This window comes from Dendrobates tinctorius, unplaced genomic scaffold (assembly GCF_039654945.1).
Source record: "Dendrobates tinctorius isolate UK_male_01 unplaced genomic scaffold, ASM3965494v1 ptg000079l, whole genome shotgun sequence".
NCBI lineage: Eukaryota > Metazoa > Chordata > Amphibia > Anura > Dendrobatidae > Dendrobates > Dendrobates tinctorius.
Genome location: NW_027361747.1, coordinates 9,986,777 through 10,010,943, shown reverse-complemented (window position 1 = coordinate 10,010,943; position 24,167 = coordinate 9,986,777). Strand labels below are relative to the sequence as shown.

The window sequence follows — 24,167 nt, the reverse complement described above, 5'->3', positions numbered from 1 at the left end:
AAAATGTGTTCCAGTCATGGACTGGAGTATACTTCAGCTATTATTTAATTGTAACGAATTTGTGGGGGGGACCACATCCTTTCTTGTAGGCTTAGGCAATGTGCACACGTTGCAGTTTTGCCTGCAAACTTTTCTGCACAGAATCTGCATCTCTTGGCAGAAAACGCAGGTAAATCCGACCGTTTTTTGTGCACATTTTCATGCGTTTTTTTCCTGCAGACTGCGTTTTTGTAAGCTAAATAAAGATATGTTATTTAACAAAAAAAAAAAAAGTAGCCTAGGAAGGGACCATGGTTATTGCCCCCCCGGCTACAAACATCTGCCCCCAGCCGCCCCAGAAATAGCACATCTGTAGGATGCACCAATTCCGGCACTTAGCCTCTCTCTTCCCACTGCCCTGTAGCAGTTGCATATGTGGTAATAAGGGGTTAATGTCACCTTTGTATTGTAAGGTGACATTAAGCCTGGTTAGTAATGGAGAGGTGTCAATAAGACACCTATACATTACTAATCCTATAGTTGTTAAGAGTTAAATAAACACACAGCCAGAAAAGTCTTTTAATGAAATAAAACACTACAGTTCTGCCATCTTTATTATAAACCTAATCCATGCGACGCCCTCAATCTCCTGAAAAAAAAAAACAAAAAAAACCCAAAAAACAAATAATCCCTGTTCCGATGCAGTCCATTTAATAACAAGTGTCCCACGACGATCTCCCTTATAAAACAGTGACATCGAGTGATGTCACTGCTCTACAGGGCCTCCCACGATGCAGTGACAGGAGACAATGGCTCCTGCAGTGCATCACTGAGGTTACCAGAGTTTGGGCTCTCACTTTACAGCAATGCTGTGAGAATTAGGATTAGGGGACATCTTTCCCGGCGACAGAGGGATTTATCGTGGAGGATTACCACCGCCTGTCCGTTCATCGTGGGAGCCCCTGTAGAGCACTGACATCACCCGATGTCAGTGTTCAACACGGGAGATCGTCGTGGGACACTCATTATCTGGACTACGGCGGAAAGGTAAGTATGGAGATCGAGGGCTTCGGGGAATTAGGTGATTGGTGAATATGTACTCTATATGTACTCTCTGTAATGTATGTGCGTATGTTGTTTTTTTTTACACTTGACATGCATTGTCTGATGGGACTACGTTCTCAACATCGGCAATGAAGTAGTCCCATCAGACAAAGGCTGCTTACACAGCAGACACACGCACACAGCCCCGCAGACCCCCGCACACAGACAGATTCACGCAGACACCAGCACACATAGCTCCGCCCACACTTTCCTCCTCCCGATCTGCAGCGTTTCTCGCACCCACATCCGCAGATCTTTTTTTAGACATGCGGTTTTGCTGCGGATGTGCCTGACTCAATGGAAGTCAATGGGAGCAGAAATGCTGCAGATCCGCACACTGAATGGACATGCTGCGGAAAAAAAACGCTGTGTTTCTGTGCAGATTTTTCCGCAGCATGTGCACAACAAATCTCCATTTCCCGTAGGTTTACATTGGCTGTGCACTACACTGCGGATTTCATGCGAATCCATGCAGCCAAAAACGCTGCGGATCCGCATCTAAATCCGCAAAGTGTGAACATACCCTTAGACTTCTTTTCAAAGAGTTGTTGGGGCTGGTGTGAAAACAAACATAGACAAGATTATTTGCACAACTGCATTTCCTGCAAAGATTTTCCATTTTTTATCACCAGAAAACTACTGGATATGTTTGATGAATTGGCCCCATAATGTTTACTCACAAATGGAACCATTTTTCCTTTTTAGAATAATTTTCTGTCCTTTTTAATGTCATTATATAGCAAGCTTCACTATAAAATACAAAGGAATGACTATTGTGGGATTTGGCTGAAGAGCCGCACGTACAAAATGTTCAACGTGCCCCAGATTTTCTGGAAGACAATTTGTAAAACAGATGGCATATTCTCAGAAACTCAGAACTACTGAAATGAAGAAATACAGACAACAAAAACCTGTTTTTACAGTTCAGTCTATGATGAACCTATTTATACACTAGAGTGGAACGTAGCATATCGAGAGTGCAAGTGGCTAGAAACAGCACCCTCCAGCTTTTCACGCGTCTCCTCAAAAGACGGCTCTGACTATCAGGCTATCTTAAGTCGCTGCAACATTTCACTGGGGAGCTGAAAAAAAAAAACCAAAACAAATGCTGACAACTGCCAAAGAAACAGGACACTCGGTCACAGACAGCAAAATGTATTACAGGTAGACGAACTACAGCACGAGGCTACACATGAAGGCCGTTCATTTTGGAGAACTCAGAGGCGCAGAGTTATTCGGTAGGAGTTTGCATGGCTAAGGTTGTATTCACATGTCCGAGTTTCTCAGCCTGTATACAGACCACAAATTCTGACCCAGACCGGAAATAAATTGTACTATAAATATGGGGCGACCAATCTGGAAAAAGCGGTGCATAAGGACGGTCAAACTCAGACATACGAATGCAACCCAAGAGCAGAATACCTTCTGTGGCCGCAAGTTCTCCAGTTGGCTTTACTCTAGTCTAAATAGTCGGCATGAAAATTTTGGTCCCAGAAAATTACTTGCCACCAAGTAACTGCACATTAAAATATATACCGCATATTGGGACTATTCTCCTGTGGACACCGAACTCACCTGACATGGTTTGGTCAAGCCTGTGGATGAGGGACTTCTTTGCACTTTCCACATCAGGAGTGGGACTGTCAAAAACTTGTCGACACCAGACTAGCGGACTCACCGATTTCTGTGAAGAGGATAACCTTTTCTTTGGTGAAGTATACAACCTGTACATGAAACCAAGAAAATGATCAGTTTTAAAAGACATGTTCCGTATTTCAGAGTATAAGGCAGAATTTAGACGTCCGTCTTTCACGGTTAGTGTACAGACCGTCTGGCTGTGGGGGTTCCTGACCTGAAACGGGCAGCTGCACATATACCTCTGAGGCTGTCAGGTTCAGGTCAGGAGACCCGAGGCCGGTCTGTGCATCGATGTCCGAGTCACATATACATGGACCCAATGTATAGAAAACAGTTCAAAAGATTGTCAAAGGTAAACAATTAGACAAACCTTTATATTTCTGGTTTAGAAAACATTAGTGCTGATGTGACTCTCCGAATCCCAATTTGTCTTGTACCTTATCCTATAAGGGAATTCTAAGAAAAAGGGTCTTGCCGTCTTGTAAAGTGATGGAACATGGATGTGTTATGCCACTACTTTCCTCAGACCCTGACATTGAAGGGGACATGGTTGTGGTTCGAGCAGCATTCTCTACAGAAATGTCTCACACAGAGGTGACCCGGCTACGAGCTATGTGGGGACCTGGACCCCATTTCAGTGAAGGTGGTGGACAGCAGTTCTCAGCAGAGCCAGGAGCACTGATGTGCAAGGGAAGCTTTGAGCGGGGTGCGGTGCTTAACCAAAGCTGAACTCCATTCTTAGGAGCAGGGAAAGTCCTACAGATCATAAAGAAATGGCATATAGTGAGGTTCATCCATTTACATGAACAGGATACCCCTCTTCTAATAGTGAGAAGTTCCTTGTTCAGTACCCTCACCTATTAGCCAGAGAGAACAGATACAAAAATAAAACAATCAGACAGGTCCACCATATTCACAGGCTGTATAAATAATCTTTATTTTTATATAGCGCTAACGTATTCCGCAGCGTTTTACAGTTTGCACACATTATCATCACTGTCCCCGATGGGGCTCACAATCTAGATTCCCTATCAGTATTTCTTTGGAATGTGGGAGGAAACCGGAGTACCCGGAGGAAACCCACGCAAACAAGGGAAGAACATGCAAACTCCTTGCAGATGTTGTCCTTGGTGGGATTCAAACCCAGGACTCCAGCGCTGCAAGGCTACAGTGCTAACCACTGAGCCACCGTGCTGCCCAGTGTAATGTATGCCTTTATTTCTCCGGTGGGTGCAATGCCAGATTCCTACACAGGTGACTAAATTATCATTACTGAACAATGAAATCAAAAATGGTCTCCTGATATAGGACATTAAAGAAATAGAGATTAAATGCTAATTCCTCTATATTGGCTATCACAGAATCGTCCTTCTCTGGCAGAATGGCTACATAAAGTCAATCAAATATACCATATTGAAGAAATAATAGCACGACCTTTGGGACAAGTAAGTTCAACTTGATCTGGGCGCCATGGATACGCTTTAGAGAAACAGATGAGTACTTAAAACTACTAGACACTCAGTAAAATATCTTCAATTTATCTTAAGGTCAAATTAACAGAAAGTAGTATTGGTTGATCTTTTGAGCGAATAATATAAATTCGCGGCTGACTGGACATTATTCCCCACTGTTCCCCCCCCCACCCTACCCCCAAACTCTTTTCCTCTCTAGAATCTGCACTTTCTCTTACTTCTATCCTGTCTGTTTAGTTAAAAGTTCATATTTTACTGGGACGGCTATTGACATATTTATTCGAAATTTATGTCAATGATCTTGTAATGGACTTATTCACAGAAGTTTCTGAAGCATTGCAACTACTTGTTCTATCAATAGCAAATTGTAATAAGTAGTAATTAGAAAATTGTTGATAATTGTTCAACGAGATCGTACATATTAGCTATGAATCTGATGGATATGAACCTTGCTTGTCGCATGTAATGTAATTTCTTCTCGTTTAAAATCAATAAAAAGAAGTTTAAAACATAAAACAAAGAAATAGAGATTCACATGACTTCCAATGTTAAAGTTCACGTCTTGAGTAGATCTTTACAGAATGTCCGGATCTTTGTGGTGTGAACTTTAATGTCTTAGGCTGGTTTCACATTAGCGCTTTTGTGCGCAGCGCATCGGGCGCACCAGTGCGCATGCGCACTGCGCACCTATATTTTACATGATGTGCGCATGGTCTTGCGCATATTTGCGCTTTCGTGCGCATGCGTTTTTTTGTCTTTTGCGCCAGGCGCGTCGGACGCAACATGTTGCATTTTTGGTTCCGCCCTGTCTCGTTAAAACAACGCATGCGCACGGAATGCGCACGGAATGCGCAAAAACACCACATTGGAGCCTATGGGAGCGCAATACTTGCGCATGGTCTTGCGTTTTTATGCGCATGCGTTTTTTACATAAACATGACTGAAATTTGGTCTAGACAGTAAAAAAAAAAAATTGAACCAAGGTGATAAAATGGTGTGGGCACTGGGATTCCACAATACTTTAAGGATTGCTCACTAGTGGACACACAGCACAAGCTGCACCAATGTAAGTATGAAAAACCTAATGTCTGGCTGAAATTTCAATACATTTCTATGTACTTATGTCTCTTTTTTTTTTTATTGCAGCATGTCTTCATCTGGTGAAGAATATGTCCCCGGGACAGGGCAAGAGGCAGAAGAAGTGAGTACTATGCTTCCGTATGGATTTGAAAAAATAAACACATGTGATTAATTTTTTTGGTTTAATTTTCAGAGCTCATCCTCCATCACGCCACCACCACCGGAGGAACGGCAGGAGCAGCAAGGCCAAGTGCGGGCGGGTAGACGTGATGTAAGTACAGACGGACTGTTTTTTTTTTTTTTTACTTATTTTCTAGTCTGGTTTTTTTTTTTTTTGGTATTTTTTAGTTTGTTTTTTTTAAATTTTCATGGTTGTTTTTTTCGATGTTTGTTGTTTTTTTTCCATTTATTTCCATTTAAAACAAATAATTTTTTCATGGATTGTTTATCAATATCTAGGGCTCAAAGTGTGTATGTGTGTGTGTGTGTGTGTTTGTGTGTATGTTTGTTTGTTTGGGTATATGGGCACGGGACTATGGGATGGAGGATATATATGATGGGTATATGGGCACGGGATAGAGGATATGTATGATGGTATATGGGCACGGGACTATGGGATGGCGAACATGTATCATGTGTATATGGGCACAGGCATATGAGATGGCGAATATGTATGATGGGTATATGGGCACAGGACTATGGGATGGAGGATATGTATGATGGAATATGGGCACGGGACTATGGGATGGAGGATATATATGATGGGTATATGGGCATGGGATGGAGGATATGTATGATGGTATATGGGCACGGGACTATGGGATGGCGAATATGTATGATGGGTATATGGGCACAGGCATATGGGATGGCGAATATGTATGATGGGTATATGGGCACAGGACTATGGGATGGAGGATATGTATGATGGAATATGGGCACGGGACTATGGGATGGAGGATAATTTTAAATTTATATAACTAACCACAGTAGTTACTATGCCCGGGCAGCGCCGGGCTCTTCAGCTAGTTATCGATATTTTTTTTTTAAAAATCTTTCAAAGATTAATGTTTGTCTTTCTTTTCTAGGCTCCACAGCGGGAGGAGGACCTCGCCCTGGACAACGACGAGCTCATCCGTCTAGTCCAGGAGCGAGTCCCGTTGTGGGACACCCGTCACCAACTGCACTCGGGACAACGTGGTGATCCGGCGGCTCTGGAACGAGGTGGCCGCATCGCTGATGGATGGCTGGGACAACGCCTCTCCCCGGGTCCGCAAGGATTTTCGTAAGTATTTAAATGCAGTGTGATGCAGCAGTGATCTTGGCCGGGATCACCCAACTGTGTGTGATGCTATTAACTCCATGGAGTTTCTATCATCACACACAGTTGGATGATCACAGCCTCCAGTGCATAGTCTTACTTTTTTTCTTTTTTTTTTTTTTTTCCATCACAGTGAACAAAGTCAGAACCCGTTGGCGCTCGATGAAGGACCGCTTCAACAGGGATATCCGTCAGGAGAATAAGGTTCGCAGTGGTGCTGCGGCAAGGACCGGCACGAAGTACCGATACCATCGTGCCTTGGCATTTTTAAGACCGGTCCTTGCCTCCCGAACGTAAGTATTTTCTAGTTGTATTGTGTTTTATTCTGTGCTTTTCTATTCCACAGGAGTTGGCGATTGTTAATTTATGGTAGTAATTTCTTTCTTTTCTTTTCACAGCACCTGGAGCAGCACCCTGCAACCTGGTCCCGAAGCGGTCCTTCATCAAGCTGCCCCGGACCCCTCCCAGCCATCCATCAGCGAGGAAGCACCTTGCAGGTCTGCACCACAGTCATCTGGAGACCAGGAAGCTGGTCGCTCAGGTGTTCCCCTGTCCCAGGTCTCTGCCACTGGTTTTGCGGGCACTTCCCGCCAGCAGCGGCAGAGGACCTTGGACAGGCCTCTCATGCCCGAGTTCGTTGAATTGAGCTCGGTCTTTCAGAGTAGCCTCAAGGCACTCTCCGATAGACTTGAGAGTGGTTTCCTCCTTTTGGACCAACGCTACAAGTCTATCGAGGGTCGCCTTGAGCGCCTGGAAGTCGACCTCGCCAGACCAGCGCATCATTTTTATACCCAAATAGCTCGGGACACGGCGGAACACCTTACCCCTGACCTCCAGTTGACTGTCATGCAGGCCTGCAACAATGCTTTTATGCAGGCTATGCAGCAGAGTAGGATTATGCAGCAGTCAGTGGTGGCATTTCCACCGGTGCCACCACTGACTCGTTTTACAGCATTACCTACTTCTGCTGCATATCACTGCACAGCCACCACACTTCCAAGCCTCGCCGGACACCAATATACCGCCCCAAGTCCGAGTGCAGCTGGACACTTACCCGCCAACACCATGCCAAGCGCTGCTCCTGCCTGGCCCACCACTGCTGCCGCCACCACCACTGGATGGCCCGTCGTCACCACCCCTGCCTTGAGCGCCGCAACCACCACCACCAGCGGGAGGACCACCCCGGTATGGACCGCCACAGCCACCACGCCTGCATGGACCGCCACCACCACCACCACCTCGGAGCAGCATCAGCTGGGGGACCCGCATTCAATATTTACGGCCCCTGCCAGGACATCCACCACCTCCAGCATGCCACAGCTGGAACAAGATCCTGGCAGGCGGTCAACAAGTGCCAGGCGGTCCCCCAGCTCCAGCCAGTCCCCAGCCTCCAGGCGTTCCAGAGGCTCAAGGCAGTCCAGAGGCTCAAGGCGGTCCAGAGGCTCAAGGCGGTCCCCGGGGTCTAGCCAGTCCTCAGGCTCAAGCGAGGACAGCAGGAAGACGACGGGCCACCGTCCTAAAAAAACAAAGAGGAGGACTCTTACCCTCCCTCCTCCCTCACCTCCCACTTCACAACTTTCCTTGCCTCAGCTCCCTTCCCCCACTTCTTTGGTTCCTCCTTCCCCTAGAACCCCTTACTCCACCCAAAGCCGTTCCTCATCCCTCCACACCCCCCAGTTTCCAGCAACTAAAAAATAATTTAAATAAATGTTATATTTTTTTTTTCAAAATAATGTTTGGTTATTGTGTCTTTCGCCGCCTGCACACACTGCGCCCTACACTATGGTTTGTTTTTCTTTACTTTATACCGGATGGTCAGCCATCCAACTCTGAAAGGGATACTATATTTCTTTTTTTTTTTATATATATATATATATATATATATATATATATATATATATATATATATATATATATATATATATATATATATATATATAAATAAAACAAAAATGAAATATAGTATCCCTTTCAGAGTTGGATGGCTGACCATCCGGTAGAAAGTAAAGAAAGGGAAACCACCAAAAAAATAAATAAATAAATAAATAAATAAATAAATAAATAAATATATATATATATATATATATATATAAATATATATATAAATAAATAAATATATATATATATATATATATATATATATAAATAAATAAATATAAATAAATAAATATATATATATATATATATATATATATATATATATATATATATATATATATATATATATTTTTTTTTTTATGGTGGTTTCCCTTTCTTCAATTTAACCTGGGCAGATGAGTAGTGGAGTTTATTAAGACACAGTACACTGGGTACAGGTATAAAAAACCATGTATTTTATTTTTAACAAACAACAAAACTATTAAACCATTTGATCCTGCCATGCTACACGACCAACATCGGATAAAAAGTAGTCCGCAAATTGGTCCCTCATTTGGGCAACTTCGACTGAGGACCGAAGAGGGTGCTGAGTAAAATCTGGCAAAGGGTTGGCAGCAGGCTCATCCATGTCAAAGTTCGGCCGCTCCTTTGCCATAACAAAATTGTGGAGAACCACGCATGCCTTCACGACCTCATCAACTGTTTCCATTTTGAGATTGATGGCGGTGCTGAGAATTCGCCATCTGGACACTAGAATGCCAAAGGCGCACTCTACAGTCCTGCGAGCCCTCGTAAGCCTGTAGTTGAAAATTTTCTTGCGGTGGTCCAAGTCACGGCTGGAGTACGGCTTCAGCAGGTTTGGGCACATCTGAAATGCCTCATCCCCAACCACTACAAATGGCAGTGGTGGAGTTTGGGTTTGGGGAAGAGGCCGTGCCAGTGGAAAATTGAAATGGTTGCCGTACAACCTCCAGCCCATATCAGAGTTCTTAAAAGTCTGTGAATCGTTGCCCCGTCCGAATGCCCCTATGTCCACCGCCACAAACCGGCAGTCTGCATCCGCAATGGCCATTAGGACTGTGGAAAAGTACTTCTTGTAGTTGTAGTACTCGGAGCCACTTCTTGCGGGTTTTGTGATGCGGATGTGCTTCCCGTCCACCGCTCCTAGGCAGTTCGGGAAATTGCAGACTGCCCAGAATTTCTCCGATATTTGAAGCCACTTTTCGGCAGTGGGCAATGGCAGAAACTCCGGACACAGAACATCCCACAGAGCCCTGCAGGTGTCGGCAACAATCCCGGATAAAGTAGAGATTCCCAGCCGGTACTGGAAATGCAGGGATGAAAGACTCTCTCCAGTTGCCAGGAACCTGCCAAACATAAAAAGAAAAAATAATTATATTTCTGTCTTGGGTATTACTAAAAACACTGAAAATAAAAAAGTACATGGCCTAACTATTTTGCATGTTTTTTTAATACAACATAGCAAAAAAACATTTTATAAAGGCTTGGGATTAGTACATGCCAGAAGAAAAACCATTATGCAAAAAAGCAATTTCACAAAAATAATGTTAAAAATCAATAGCCAAAAAAAACCTAATTTTTTGGACCAAAAAAAAAAAAAAATGAAAAGCCAAAAAAATTATGCAAACATAACAACATACATACCGTAAGGTGACAAGGAGCCTTTCTTCGGGAGGAATGGCACGCCGGAGCTGAGTGTCCCTTCTCCGGATGTTTCCTTCAACCATACCCAGCAAGTCAAGGAAGCTTTCCTGGGACATCCGTGTATAGTCAGCAAATTTCTCCGGGTTTTCCTGTAGCTCGCTGTACAGCGTGTGATATGCTCCACGGCTTGGCCGGAGTTCGATGATTGGATGCCTCCAAAACCTACGCCGCTGCCGTCTCTGCTGTCTCTCCCTCTCCCTTTCTTGCTGGCAACAAAAGACATACGCCTGAGACAGCGCAATGTCAAGATCCAGCTTGAAGCGGAAATTATCCAGACGCAGGTCCATCTTGACACCGGAAACAGCAGCAAAATCTGATGAATTCAGCAGTACAGGGTCTATAAAACATTCCAATGAAACACGCCCACTGGTGACCCATTGGTGGTCAAAGATTTTGCTATTGTGAAATGTCACACCTAAAAACGCATGCGCATAAAAAACGCAACCGCATGCAAAAACGCATGTAAAACGCAAGTAACACTGCGTTATTTTGACGCATCAGCGTGCGCATGAAGAAAAAAAAACGCACATTTGTTTTGCGTTTTTCTTTGCGTTTTTTATGCGCACGATGCGCTGCGCAAAAAAACGCTCATGTGAAACTAGCCTTACCTGTTATTGAACCACTCTGGGCGGCAGCCTGTACACATCATATCATAGCCAAGGCATTACTTTGAACAGTCTCAAACTAGATGTACAAGCTACCAGGGTGCGCCTGCGACCAGACGGGAATTATGTGGTCACCACCCAGGCTGCATTACTTTGTTCTAGTTTAGCCTTCCACCTTGTGATCAGGCTTTATTAGATCCACACATATATATTCCAATGGGCGCTGACTGGCATGAGCAAGGTTTTATAGGACATAGGAGGTGTTGGGAGACGACACTTAATGCAGAATAGCACCTCTACTATGAGTAGAGGGGGCAGCAATCCTGACAACCTGCGACAGGACAGATGTGGAGCTTCTCATACAGAAGCAATGAGCGGTCAGATGCAAGGATGAAGCTTCGAATGCGACGTCTGTAAGGAAAGGCAGCACTGTCCATTCTCATCTTTCTCAGAATCTGGAGTCATGTGAAATCACAGCCTGAAGGCTTCTGCTAACCAACGCCACAGTACGCATTACAGACAACCCCCCGCTGACCCGTCTCCTCTTCAGAGCGGGTTACTCAGGATTATACCCAATTCAAATAAAACATAACCTTTAATAATTCATTAAAACCTGAGACATCACATGATTAAGAAGACACATGAACAAACATAATCGTGCTCGTGCATATCAGTGCTCATTAAAAAATGGTGCGGTCTTACCATTAGTCATGGACATAGATACCCCAGCATATTTTTTCAGAGGTACCCTGCCGGGTATTTGGAAACGGCCCACAGGAGCTGCTGATCTGGCACAGTGACCTAGCCAGCATCGCTCACCTGTTATCTCCGTATACATTGCCTACATTGACGTGATGTGGGGGCATCAGAATCCCAAGAGACTACTAGAAATGCTCATCACATTTAGGAAAAGCTAAACTTGCCTCCACTGCCTTCTGTCACCTGGAATCCATCTCAACAACTGATAGCAATTAGGAGAAGAGGCAGACAAGAACGAAAAGTCAGCGTCAAGTTAGATAACCATTCCCACTTTCCGCGTCATCACATCAGCCATCATAGAGGTGCAAGTTGCTTCAAAAGAGACCGCGACCTTTCAACAATGTCCCAACTCCCTGATATACACTCATCCAAGCATGAAAGGTTTACAGGAATAAATGTCCAACATACTAGATTCTTCTGTCCACCAAGACTGCTGCCAAGGAAGAGCAGCGCTAAGCCCTTCCATAAGGCTGCCTGGGCAACCCAGCAAAACCAGCGGGCTGGCCCCGTCACTGGAAACGGAGCTGCACGGAAGTGTGTGATCTGACCCAACTCTGATGTGTAGTGAAGGGGGCTCACAACAGAGTGATGAAACCCCCTAAATTCATGAGGAAGTTCACGATTAACTGCACTCTCCAGCAAGGGTATACAGTGGTTTGCAAAAGTATTCACCCCTGTGTTTAAATATGTTTGTAATCCGATTTGTGTGTGATATATCAGCACTAAATAGCTAAGTTAGCGAAGTGAGAAAAATATAGGCATAAATTAAATGTGTGATTAAATAACTAAAAATTGACATGTGCATATGTATTCACCCCTTTTTATATGAAGCCTCAATTTTCTGTTGCAAGCAATGACCGTGATAAGTCCCACACTTAGTGGAAGAAAGTCCACCTGTGTGCGATCCAAGTGTCACACGGTCAGTCAGTATATACACACCTTTTCTGAAAGGCCACAGACGCCGCAACACTAAGAGGCACCACTATCCAACATCACCATGAAGACCAAGGAGATCTCCAAACAAGGCAGGGACAGAGTTGTTGAGAAGTACAAGTCAGGGTTGGGTTATAAAAAATATCCCAATCTCTGATGATACCCCGGAGAACCATGAAAGCCATTATCATCGAATGGAACGATCATGGTACCACAACAAACCTGCCAGGAAAGGGCTGCCCACCAATACTCTCTGCCCCGACAAGGATGGCAGTAATCAGAGAGGCAGCACAGAGACCAAAGGTAACCCTGAAGTAGCTACAGAGTTCCCAAGCAGAGACCGCAGTATGTGTACATACAACCACAATAAGCCGTACACACCATAGATGTGGCCTTTATGAATGAGTGGGCAGAAAAAAGCCTTTACTTACAAAAACTGTAAGGCTTGTCTTGAGTTTGCCATAAGACATGTGGGAGTCTCATCAAATATATGGAGGAAGGTGCTGTGGTAAGACGAGACCAAAATTAAACTTTTTGTCCACCAAGGTAAACGCTATATCTGGCAACAAACCAACACAGCTCATCACCAAAAGAACACCATCCCCACAGTGAAACAAGGTGATGGCAGCATCATGCTGTGGGGATGTTTTTTGGCACCAGGGACACGGAAAATGGTCAGATTTGAGGGGAGATGGATGTGATTTGAGACTGGGACAGAGGTTTACCTTCCTACAAGACAATGACCTTTAGGCAACACTAGAGTGGTTTAAGAGGAAATATGTAAACGTTTTGGGGTGGCCTAGTCAAAGTCCAGACCTTAATCCAATTGAGAATCTGTGGTCAGACTTGAAGGTTGCTGTTCACCAGAGGAAACCATCTAACTTGAAGGAGCTGGAGCAGTTTTGCCTTGAGGAATGGACAAAAATCTCAGTGGAAAACTCATACTTATCCAGAGAGACTTGCAGCTGTAATTGCCAAAAGAAGAGGCTCTAAACAGTACTGACTTTAGAGGGGTGAATAGTTTTGCACACTCAAGTTTTCAGTTATGTTGTCCTATTTGAGGTTTGCTTCACAAGAGAAAAACCCAAATAGTTACAGTTGTAGGCATGTTCTTTACTTGAACTGATGCAAACTAAAAAAAAAAGTGAAATTTCAAGGTTGTGAGTTAACAAAACATGAAAAATGCCAAGGGTGGGGGGGGTGAATAATTGTAACTAGAGTGAGACCACACAGTGCGGCTGGAGCTTCGCCATCATATGGAGGCTAATTGCTCTATGATTTTGTGATATGCCCATGAGGCCACTGGCCGGCGTGGCTGGGCAGAGCTACGCCGTGCAGCCAGCCTCATCATGTGGTCTTTCTTGTTGGGCATCTGTTATTTACCCCAATGTGAATTGACCTATATTTAAGGAAAAAAATAAGAAAAAATAAAATGACTGCCAAAAAGCTGAGGACAGGCTACAGTGCAATCTTTATTTTTAATTAAAACTAGATTTTTTTTTTTTTTTTTATTACAGGCGAGATAAATTCGAGTCATTGAGATTAGATAATGTGGAGCAGCAGGGAAGGGTTTAATCTGTATACGTGGAGATGTATATTCCAATGGAGTCATCATAGCTTACCAGCAGCACAATACAATGCTACATGCCTGGGAATACAGTGTGCGCACACAAGCTCAGGATGGCTAGATCCCAATTACATGGGAATAAACTAATACTGGAAGTGAGCAGACACCATGCAGCTCACATCATTGCTTACTGGTGGAAATGACAGCACTCCACAGCGCTATTCCTGGGAATGGGAACAGTCGGGAGTCCGTGGGACCAAAGTGGATTTGGCACTAAAAAAAGAAACCCCCCAACGCCCCTGTGTACACAGAGTGAGAGGACTTATCGCCATGTAAACGTGCATCAACACTTCTCAAAAAATTCATTTTCCCCTACACTAATCAAACTGATGATTACAGGTCTATGGAATAAAACAAAAATAATGAAAGGAAGTTTCTATCAGATATTTTTAGCCATCTGAAGGGAATTTGTCAGTAGGATCCGCCCTCCAAAGCCGTCTATATGGGCATGCAGGTCACAGGAAGCTGAATACAATGATACCGTGATATCTGCGATCCGATGTTCTATTCCTGACAGATACAAGTCTTTCTTAATATATAAATGAGCTGTTAAGATCTATGGGCCGGACACAGATCTCCTAGAGATTATTTAACTTGTTACTAGTGTATGTAGCTCAGGAGAGCAGACTGTCAGTCATTACGTGGCTCACACTGGTAGAGCCTTCTTTCATTAACAATACTCTCTGGAGGCAGATTCTCGGGGAGATCTATGTCCGGCCCATAGATCTTAACAGCTTGTTTATATTTAAGAAAAACATGATTTCTCTGGAATATCAGATCACAGATATCAAGGTATCATTGTATTCAGCTTCCTATGACCTACATGCTCATGTAGATGGTTTAGGAAGGTTGATCAATCATACTGACCGATTCCCTGTAACACAGGACCTGGGAACTACCCCCCCCCCGTAGGTCTACATATAACTTCTTGCTTCAGCCGTCACATTGTTTACATCACACATTTTGCTCCTTGATTGTTTCCGTCCATCAATGCTGACAGTGTTTAGCGCACATGAGCACCGGGGCATATATGGGGAGAAGGGGGAGCCTAAGAAACCAGTAAACACCCAGTAGGACAGGCAGCGTAGCATGGGTGCTGGAAACATGCACACACTGAGGATGTTGGAGAACATGTGCTCCACAGACCCAAGAGGCAGACGCCCTCTCCAACTGAAGACATGGACTGGAGGAGGACGTAGGGCAATGCCAGCATAGTAACAGCTTCAATCTTTGGAGGTCTGATGTACTACACAGATGGAGGCACTTTTGGTAAATAATAATAATCTTTATTTTTATATAGCGCTAACATATTCCGCAGCGCTTTACAATTTGCACATATTATCATCACTGTCCCCGATGGGGCTCACAATCTAAATTCCCTATCAGTATGTCTTTAGAATGTGGGAGGAAACCGGAGTGCCCGGAGGAAACCCACGCAAACACGGGGAGAACATACAAACTCCTTGCAGATGTTGTCCTTGGTGGGATACGAACCCAGGACCTCAGCGCTGCAAGGCTGCAGCGCTAACCACTGAGCCACCAGATTTTATTAGAAAGTGCCTTGACATGTGGATGTAATTTACAATGTCACATGACTAGCTCGGGAAAACCCCTTCAAGGCATCTCACGACACGTCACAACATAACAATTGAACAATAGGATGTTATAATCAGGTGAACATACTCTGTGCTCTGTACCATATGTAGAAGAAAAGTCTCCAGAGAAGGCCACATTAGTCCATTTTGGGAAGAACCTCACAACTCAACTGGTGCAGCGGCACTGAACATGAAAAAAAAAAAACAGCAAAAAACTGTAAAACCTCCTCCCCCAGAACAACTGCATGTGGCAGGAATGTAGGGACTGGGGCGAGCAGGACGCTTCATGCCTGTGCCGTTCACATTCAGCAGACATCTATAAATGGAAAAGCCTGCTCATGTGCGCTGCCAAGACCGTCCGCGCTGACGCCAGAGGATTACAATCTATTCCTCTTGTTGGCCGGCTGTGAGCAGACTGAGGCCGCAGTCACAATACGTTGGATGCACATTATGTCCCTGGTACACACACAGATCTCTTTGTAGGGGGGGATTGCACACAGAGGCGGTATGTCATACATTTGTGGGATATACCATCGCGCTAGCTGAACAGTTTGTACTTTACGTCAATGGCCAAAACGACTGAAAGCCTAGAAGACGGCGTGGACCCATCACTGACAACTGCCAGAACAGCAGCTAGAATTCTGATCAGTGCGCCAGTATTTTTTGCCAGATTACTGTAGTTTTTTTAAAAGCATGTAAATGGCCCATCTTAATCTTTTCTTTTGTTAAAATCTAAATAATGCAACATTTAATGGAAATTTAATCTGAGTGTCCTTTCGCTTCCGTGTCTGGCCATCGGGGGGGAGGTGACAACGCATGACGCCAATATACTGGAAAATAAACCATGTTGTGGAGGACCCCCAATAATCCACCAATAATCCAGGCATGGAGACACCTCACAGGGATAAGATTGGGCGGATGGCGGACGTACAGCTACAATGAGAAGTCTTTACATTAACTCAAATAACAGATCAAAAATGCTGCGTTCCTGCTGATGGACATGACTCAGGCCCCTGATGTAATCTCATCCTCTAAGTATTATGCTAATGGACCAAGAGTATCATTTACAGCATCTCAAGACGGTTTACAACGAGAACCCCACCAATGAGTCACCGGGGGCACGGCTACATCGCCATCATATTACACAGCACAATACAAGAGAGGCAAGATAAATCCTCATACAGGACCCATGAGGGACACCAGACGCTGGACAACAAGGGTGCGGGGTCGCGCTATATGTGGTGGGAAGGCAGGCCATAGTGACCACAATGGCTGCAGGTTCGTTATCAAGTGATAATAGTGGTGGACACAGATACAGAGATCCAAAAGGAAACGTTTTCACGCCTTCTAAACTTTTTCACAGTTTGGGCAAATCTAAAAGACCAGGGATGACAGGAAAAATAAAGCACGTGAAAATGAATTTAAAAATTGCCTGACCTAAAGTTACATGACCAGGGTGATCAGAAGTGACCAGATTTAAAGGCGTATTCCCAGCTCCAAGATCCTATCACAGTATGTAGCAGGTGTAATAATCAGAATATTAGCAAACACCTCTAATTAGAAATGTAGTATAGTTCTTCTGATTCGTTATGCAACTTACCCCATGTTCAGGGCGTTGTAGTAGATTAGATATTCAATATAGATGCTAGAATCACAGAATGGTATAGTTGGAAGGGACCTCCAGGGTCATCGTGTCCCACCCCCTGCTCAATGCAGGATTCACTACATCATCTCAGACAGATGTCTGTCCAGCCTCTGTTTGAAGACTTCCATTGGAGGAGAACTCACCACCTCTCGTGGCAGCCTGTTCCGCTCATTGAACACCCTCACAGTCAATAAGTTGTTTCTAATATCTAATCTCCCTTTTAGTTTCATTCCATTGCTTCTTGTGTTTCCTTGTGCAAATGAGAATAAGGATGATCCCTCTACACAGTGACAGCCCTTCAGGTATTAGTAGACAGCTATTAAGTCTCCTCTAGGCCTTCTTTTTGCAATCTAAACATTCCCAGACCCATGGTTGCAACCACTAACAACTGTCACTATATGAATGGTCATAACCATATTGATATCTAAGCTACTATATTGCCCTGAACAATGGGTAAGCAAAACAGTGAATTAGAGGAACTATACATTTGTAACTGGTGATATTTACTGATATTATTACATCTACTACATATTGGAGTAGGATCTTGGAGATGGGATTGCCCCTGTAAAGAACTGTCCTGGGGCAAAAAGAATAATATACCTATAGGGTCAGTCCCCATCACATTGCCAGGGAGGGTTTAGAACAGTGACAGGCAGCTATCAAGTGTATGACTGACAGCTATCCTATGTCAACGGCCTGCCTTAGGAAATGGTCCAGAAAAATAAAAGGAGGAGACTTGAATAATGTAAAGAGCATTTGAGCCCTGGAAATTCACCCCAGATCAGGCTCTGGATATGTCTGGTGATTACATATAATTGCTTTAACACTTGCAGCAGGCATATTATAAGATCCTATAAAACAGGTAAAGGGCTGACAGAGAATATTACAGTCCTGCCTGGACTCGGAGAAATCCTGCCAACGTGACGATGCCTCCATGAGGATGGATGCACTGGATGAGCAGGTATTATTGCCAGCAGGACGCAGCTCACCTTATTACTTTATGAACACAAACTAGAGACGCGTAAAAGTGACAGTCAGATCCAAATATGAGCGCCGTCCTCAACTTCCACCCACATAAGAACGAGCTGGACAATGAGTTCTCTGCACTGCTGTGCCCTCAATCTGGGTGATGGGGCCAAATTACTATTCGTTTTGTTCGCTTCCCTTTACACTTGTGGATTCACCTGCTTTCCAGCAGTGATGAGAGTAGATTCACATTTGACATAATAATACACCACAAATTCCATAACACAAGTGGAATTTACACCAAGTATAGCCGAGCAGAAAAAAAAAAAAAAAAAAATGAAATCCGAGGCACAGACGGTACATCTGGTCAGCACACGTGGGTAATAATGGTCTACTGACCTTACAAGTGCAATGCACTTAGTTGTATCGTGTGTGTCCGTAATAAGGATGTGAATATTGGCCCTTATACATCAGAAATAGCCACCCACAATAGACGGGAACATCGGTAACAGACCGAGCTCAACCTCTAGCACAGGTGCCTCCTCCATGCCGATCCCACAAAAACTGTTTTCTACAGTGTTATTAAACTCCAGTACCCATAGATATACCAATATCTGTACAAATGTCTTCACCCAGCTATGTGCCCTCAGCATCAAGATCAGCACCCCAATGGCTTAGTTTCAGGTCCAGCATTGCACAACATCCAGCTTTAGTACAAACTACCGTATATTTCCAAGACGCAGCTTTCTACTGTACAAAACCCCATTTTCGAGAGAGATGTGCTAGGACCCGCACCTATCATACATTTATGGCATACCCTTTACGGCTGGAACAGTGAAAGTCACACCAACTGTGGTCAAATCAAGGTGGAAATGCAGATTGCTCCAGTCCACAGAAGCTAAAAAAAAAAAAAGTTGCAAGTGACCTTGCAACAACTGCAAAATTTCCAATTGCATCAGCAGCAGAGACTTGGCACTGCAGGGACAGAATGACAGCATCACGCGGCACTGTCTGCAATCAATAGTGATCGCAGCCCAACAGACACAAAGATCAGAACGGCACAAACAAACCACACTGTCCTCTGGGCACATTGTACGGTATTAATACAGCTGAGAAGCCACTGCTATACCCAGATATGGCACTATACCCTCATGGCAGCATTAAAGTCCCAACACAACAAGAATCAAAACTATAGGGGACAAGCAATAGGTTTTATTTATTGGGGTTTAAGATTTGATACATAGAAAGCCAATTACCCGAGGTGGAATAGGTTTCCGCACTAGGACAAGCTGCCTGGCCCTGCACTCCCTGATAACGTCCTATTAGGCACAAGGTAAGAGGCTTTATATAATGAGCTCACGCTGTGAACTTTGCAGATTACATTTTCCCTTTTGATAAAATGACTCTTCAAAAGCCTAATGGACAGCAGCACTTATAGAGTATCCACCCAAGTGTGAGAAACCTCAGGAGCCTACATGACAAAGCTGAACTCTAGATGAGTGAAAAACTGCTGCGATAGCAGATACCCACATAATGTATTATACCATAATGACGAAGAGGTTACCAATAAAAGAAACTGCAGGATAAAAAAAAAAATAAAAAATCCAGGAGAGGTATGAACCACATTCCGGAAGTCCTATATACATGGTTCACGTTGCTTTGGAAATCCTTGGTGTCCTATAGCTAGCTAGTGCTGAAAGCCCCATCTACATGGTCCTCACTGCTGTGGTGATCCCTGGCGTTGTGAGTCTTTCTGGTGCTGAAAGCCCCATCTACATGGTCCTCACTGCTGTGGTGATCACTGGCATCCTGATGGTGCTGAAAACCCCATCTACATGGTCCTCACTGCTGTGGTGATCACTGGCATCCTGCTGGTGCTGAAGACCCCATCTACATGGTCCTCACTGGTGTGGTGAACCCTGGCATCCTGCATCTTTCTGGGGCTGAAAGCCCCATCTATGAGGTCCTCACTGCTGTGGTGATCACTGGCATCCTGCTGGTGCTGAAGACCCCATCTACATGGTCCTCACTGCTGTGGTGAACCCTGGCATCCTGCATCTTGCTGGTGCTGAAAGCCCCATCTACATGGTCCTCACTGCTGCGGTGATTCCTGGCGTCGTGCATCTTGCTGGTGCCGAAAGCCCTATCTACATGGTCCTCCATGCTGTGGTGAACTCTGATGCCCTGCATCTTGTTGGCGCTGAAAGCCCCATCTACATGGTCCTCCATGCTGCAGTGATCCCTGGCACCCTGCATTTTGCTGGTGATGAAAGCCCCATCTACATGGTCCTCCATGCTGTGGTGATCCCTGGCATCCTGCATTTTGCTGGTGATGAAAGCCCTATCTACATGGTCACCACAGTTCAGGAGATACCTGGTGTTTTGTTTTCTGCGCAATGCTTAACTATTAACCACATGGTCCTCCCTGTTCTAGAGACCCCTGGTGGTCTGTGTAGTTAGGGGTATCAGTTGTCTTACCCACAAGGGAGCCTCTCTGATATCTCTGTGTTTATGAACAGATCATACACAAGCAATGTGCTAGAAGACAGCTATGGAGTTCCCCATCAGAGGGGTCCATGTAGATAAGACTTTGGGATCAATCCAAAAATACCCATGGCCCTTATAAAGGTCCAAGATTTATTTAGGACAACCCCTTCCTATACCACCTCTAAGAGCCAGAGGGGACAATAAGTGTAGGTCTTGTAGACACAAGCTGGGTGTTTGTAAGGCCAGCTGATCCCCTGGGAGTTAGAGATCTGGAACATCAGTGATTAGCTGGTTACAGGGGCCTGCACGACTTTATGACAATCCCTTTAATTTTTTCCATAGAACCCAACACACCACGCAAGCAAGTCGCTGTCAAACTCACACATCCAATATGAAAACCACTGGTGGCGTCACATCATTTAGTTGGCGACGCTCAGGTTACGACGGATGCAGCGCTGACAGAGTAGATGGACCAATAAATGTTAAGATTTCTTTGGCATTAGTTGCCTGTTATCTGGGCCAATGACTGTGTGACACGGTCACTAACAGAAGTAAATTATGTCTTCCCAGTCAGTCCCAGTGTGACAACAGCTCAGTGCAGCCCCATTAAAGCATAAGATCATCCATCACACAATACCAGATCACAACCACCAGAACTGCAGAGACGACCGGACGATGATATGACAGGAAAGGACGCGACTCCCCATTACTAGTGAGGGGCCTGAGATCACAGTCATGGCCGACTCTGCACTTCAACTAGAGGTGTCCAAATAAGCAGGTGCAGACAAACAACTGGAGGCTTCACAAGCCGGACACACCACTCCAAGTGGTGACTAAACCTTTTTTTTTTTTTTTTTTTTTTAAGAGGCCGGGTAATAAAACTTTCAGAACAGTAAACCACCCAAAATTTATGACTGTGGCTGATCTTAGAGGCAGCAGGTAGTGACTCCATGAAGTCCTGGTCACATCACAGGTGGAGTCTAAGACCTGGTGCCCCCTGTATATTCAGATACTACACAGCCGGACATATCTGGGGATCAAATCACTGACAGGTCAGGTACATCAGACGCCATGACCACAACCATCAATGTCTGATAACAGTTCTCCTGGACTGTCCACAATTACTGGATACAAGGGTGCAATCGCCAGACATTGGTCGCCCTAATAAGCCCCCTGGTTGTCACCCAGTAGGGGGAGGCGCTGACACAGGCCCATGTGCCCAGTGGTTATATACTGGTCGCCCTGATGTCCCCTGGTTGTCACTGACAGGTCCATGTGCCCAGTGGTTAGATACTGGTCACCCTGACATGTCCCCTGGTTGTCACCCAGAAGGGGGAGGCGCCGACAGGCCCATGTGCCCAGTGGTCCGATATTGGTCGCCCTGATGTTCCCTGGTTGTCACCCAGAAGGGGGAGGAGCCGACAGACCCATGTGCCCAGTGGTTAGATACTGGTCGCCCTGATGTCCCCTGGTTGTCACCCAGCAGGGGGAGGAGCTGACAGGTCCATGAGCCCAGTGGTGAGATACTGGTCGCCCAGATGTCCCATGGTTGTCACCCAGAAGGGGGAGGAGCTGACAGGTCCATGTGCCCAGTGGTCAGATACTGGTCGCCCTGACATGTCCCCTGGTTGTCACCCAGAAGGGGGAGGAGCTGACAGGCCCATGAGCCCAGTGGTTAGATACTGGTCGCCCTGATGTCCCCTGGTTGTCACCCAGCAGGGGGAGGAGCTGACAGGTCCATGTGCCCAGTGGTCAGATACTGGTCGCCCTGATGTCCCCTGGTTGTCACCCAGCAGGGGGAGGAGCTGACAGGTCCATGTGCCCAGTGGTCAGATACTGGTCGCCCTGATGTCCCCTGGGTGTCACCCAGAAGGGGGAGGAGCTGACAGGCCCATGAGCCCAGTGGTTAGATACTGGTCGCCCTGATGTCCCCTGGTTGTCACCCAGCAGGGGGAGGAGCTGACAGGTCCATGTGCCCAGTGGTCAGATACTGGTCGCCCTGATGTCCCCTGGTTGTCACCCAGAAGGGGGAGGAGCTGACAGGTCCATGTGCCCAGTGGTCAGATACTGGTCGCCCTGATGTCCCCTGGTTGTCACCCAGCAGGGGGAGGAGCTGACAGGTCCATGTGCCCAGTGGTCTGATACTGGTCGCCCTGACATGTCCCCTGGTTGTCACCCAGAAGGGGGAGGAGCTGACATCCCCATGTGCCCAGTGGTCTGATACTGGTCGCCCTGACATGTCCCCTGGTTGTCACCCAGCAGGGGGAGGCGCTGACAGGTCCCTGAGCCCAGTGGTTAGATACTGGTCCGCCCTGATGTCCCCTGGTTGTCACTGGCAGGCCCATGTGCCCGGTGCTCACCAGCTCTCCTCCTCCTCGAAGTCCACCATCCCGTCCAGCTCCTCCGGCCGCAGCGGCACCACCTGGTCCAGCAGGAGTCCGCTCTCCAGCTCCTTCCTCCTCTCCTCGGCCACCGCTTCCATGAACTCCTCCCAGGCGGCCCCGTTTCCTCGCCCTCCCACAGGCCCGGGACTCGCGCTGCGGCCGCCGGTGCCCAGCAGCATGGAGGCGGGGGTGAGGTGCTGGGAGGACCGGGCAGCGGGGGGTAGTGCGGGGGTCCTGGGGGAGTTCGGGACACTGGTGGAGCGGGAGCGCAGCTGCTCGTTCTGCTTCTCCAGCTTCTTCACCAACTCCTGCAGCTTCCGCACCTCCAGGTCCGCGTTCATGTTGGAGTTGACGTCCTCCATGGTTGCCGGTATGGTCCGTCCGACACTCCGTACAGCCTCAGCCCCGGCTGGAGCTCAAGGCTCGCTTACTTCCACCAACTGCCACCCTCTCTACAGACAGCCACGCCCCGACGCGGCCGAGCCAGTGACAACTCCACAACAGACCACGCCCGCCTGAGGTCTGTTCCACCAATCAGCGCATTGCCAGCAGACCTGTTGTTCTTGCTGACGTCATCGCGTGCCCATGGAACGTGGCAGTGCGTGCTGTCCACGCCCTCAGATTTCCATTGGTTTACAGGTCCGGAAATTGCTGAGTGGCCATATTTAAGACTGGCAAAGGAATGCGTTCATTCGATTGGATGGAATTCTACTACTTCTGTGACGTCATGAGAACTAGACCAAAGAAAGTTAGAAAACTTCCTGAGGACCAGACCAGACCCACATGACGTCAGGTCACATCGCCGAGCGCCGACTGCTGCACAGGGCTGGACCCTTTCTGTGGCATGAAAATGTCATTATGTTAGGCTGTGTTCACACGCTCAGTTTTGTGGTCAGTATTTTACATCCGTATCAAAACCTGGAGTGGAACAGAGGGAAAGTGTAATGGAAACGTCACAGCTCCTGGTTTTGG

General features: G+C 46.0%; 1 protein-coding gene across 4 annotated transcripts in view; it reads right to left on the bottom strand.

The window, feature by feature from the left end:
* The window catches only part of SLAIN2 (SLAIN motif family member 2), a 63,967-nt gene extending 40,235 nt beyond the window's left edge, over nt 1–23,732 (bottom strand). For 2 of the 4 annotated variants that reach the window (XR_012233765.1, XM_073583482.1), the window contains exons 1-2: nt 23,172–23,730; nt 2,659–2,807 (exon numbers count right to left, since the gene is read on the bottom strand). Coding sequence is in view for 3 of the 4 variants with exons in the window: in XM_073583482.1 (XP_073439583.1) it covers nt 2,659–2,807; nt 23,172–23,557 (535 nt within the window). In the remaining variant the exon portion in view is untranslated. Of the gene's footprint in view, nt 1–2,658; nt 2,808–23,171 lie in introns of all 4 variants that reach the window. The other 2 variants (XM_073583484.1, XM_073583483.1) reach the window with 2 other exon arrangements.
* Between the last annotated feature and the right edge of the window lie 435 nt (nt 23,733–24,167).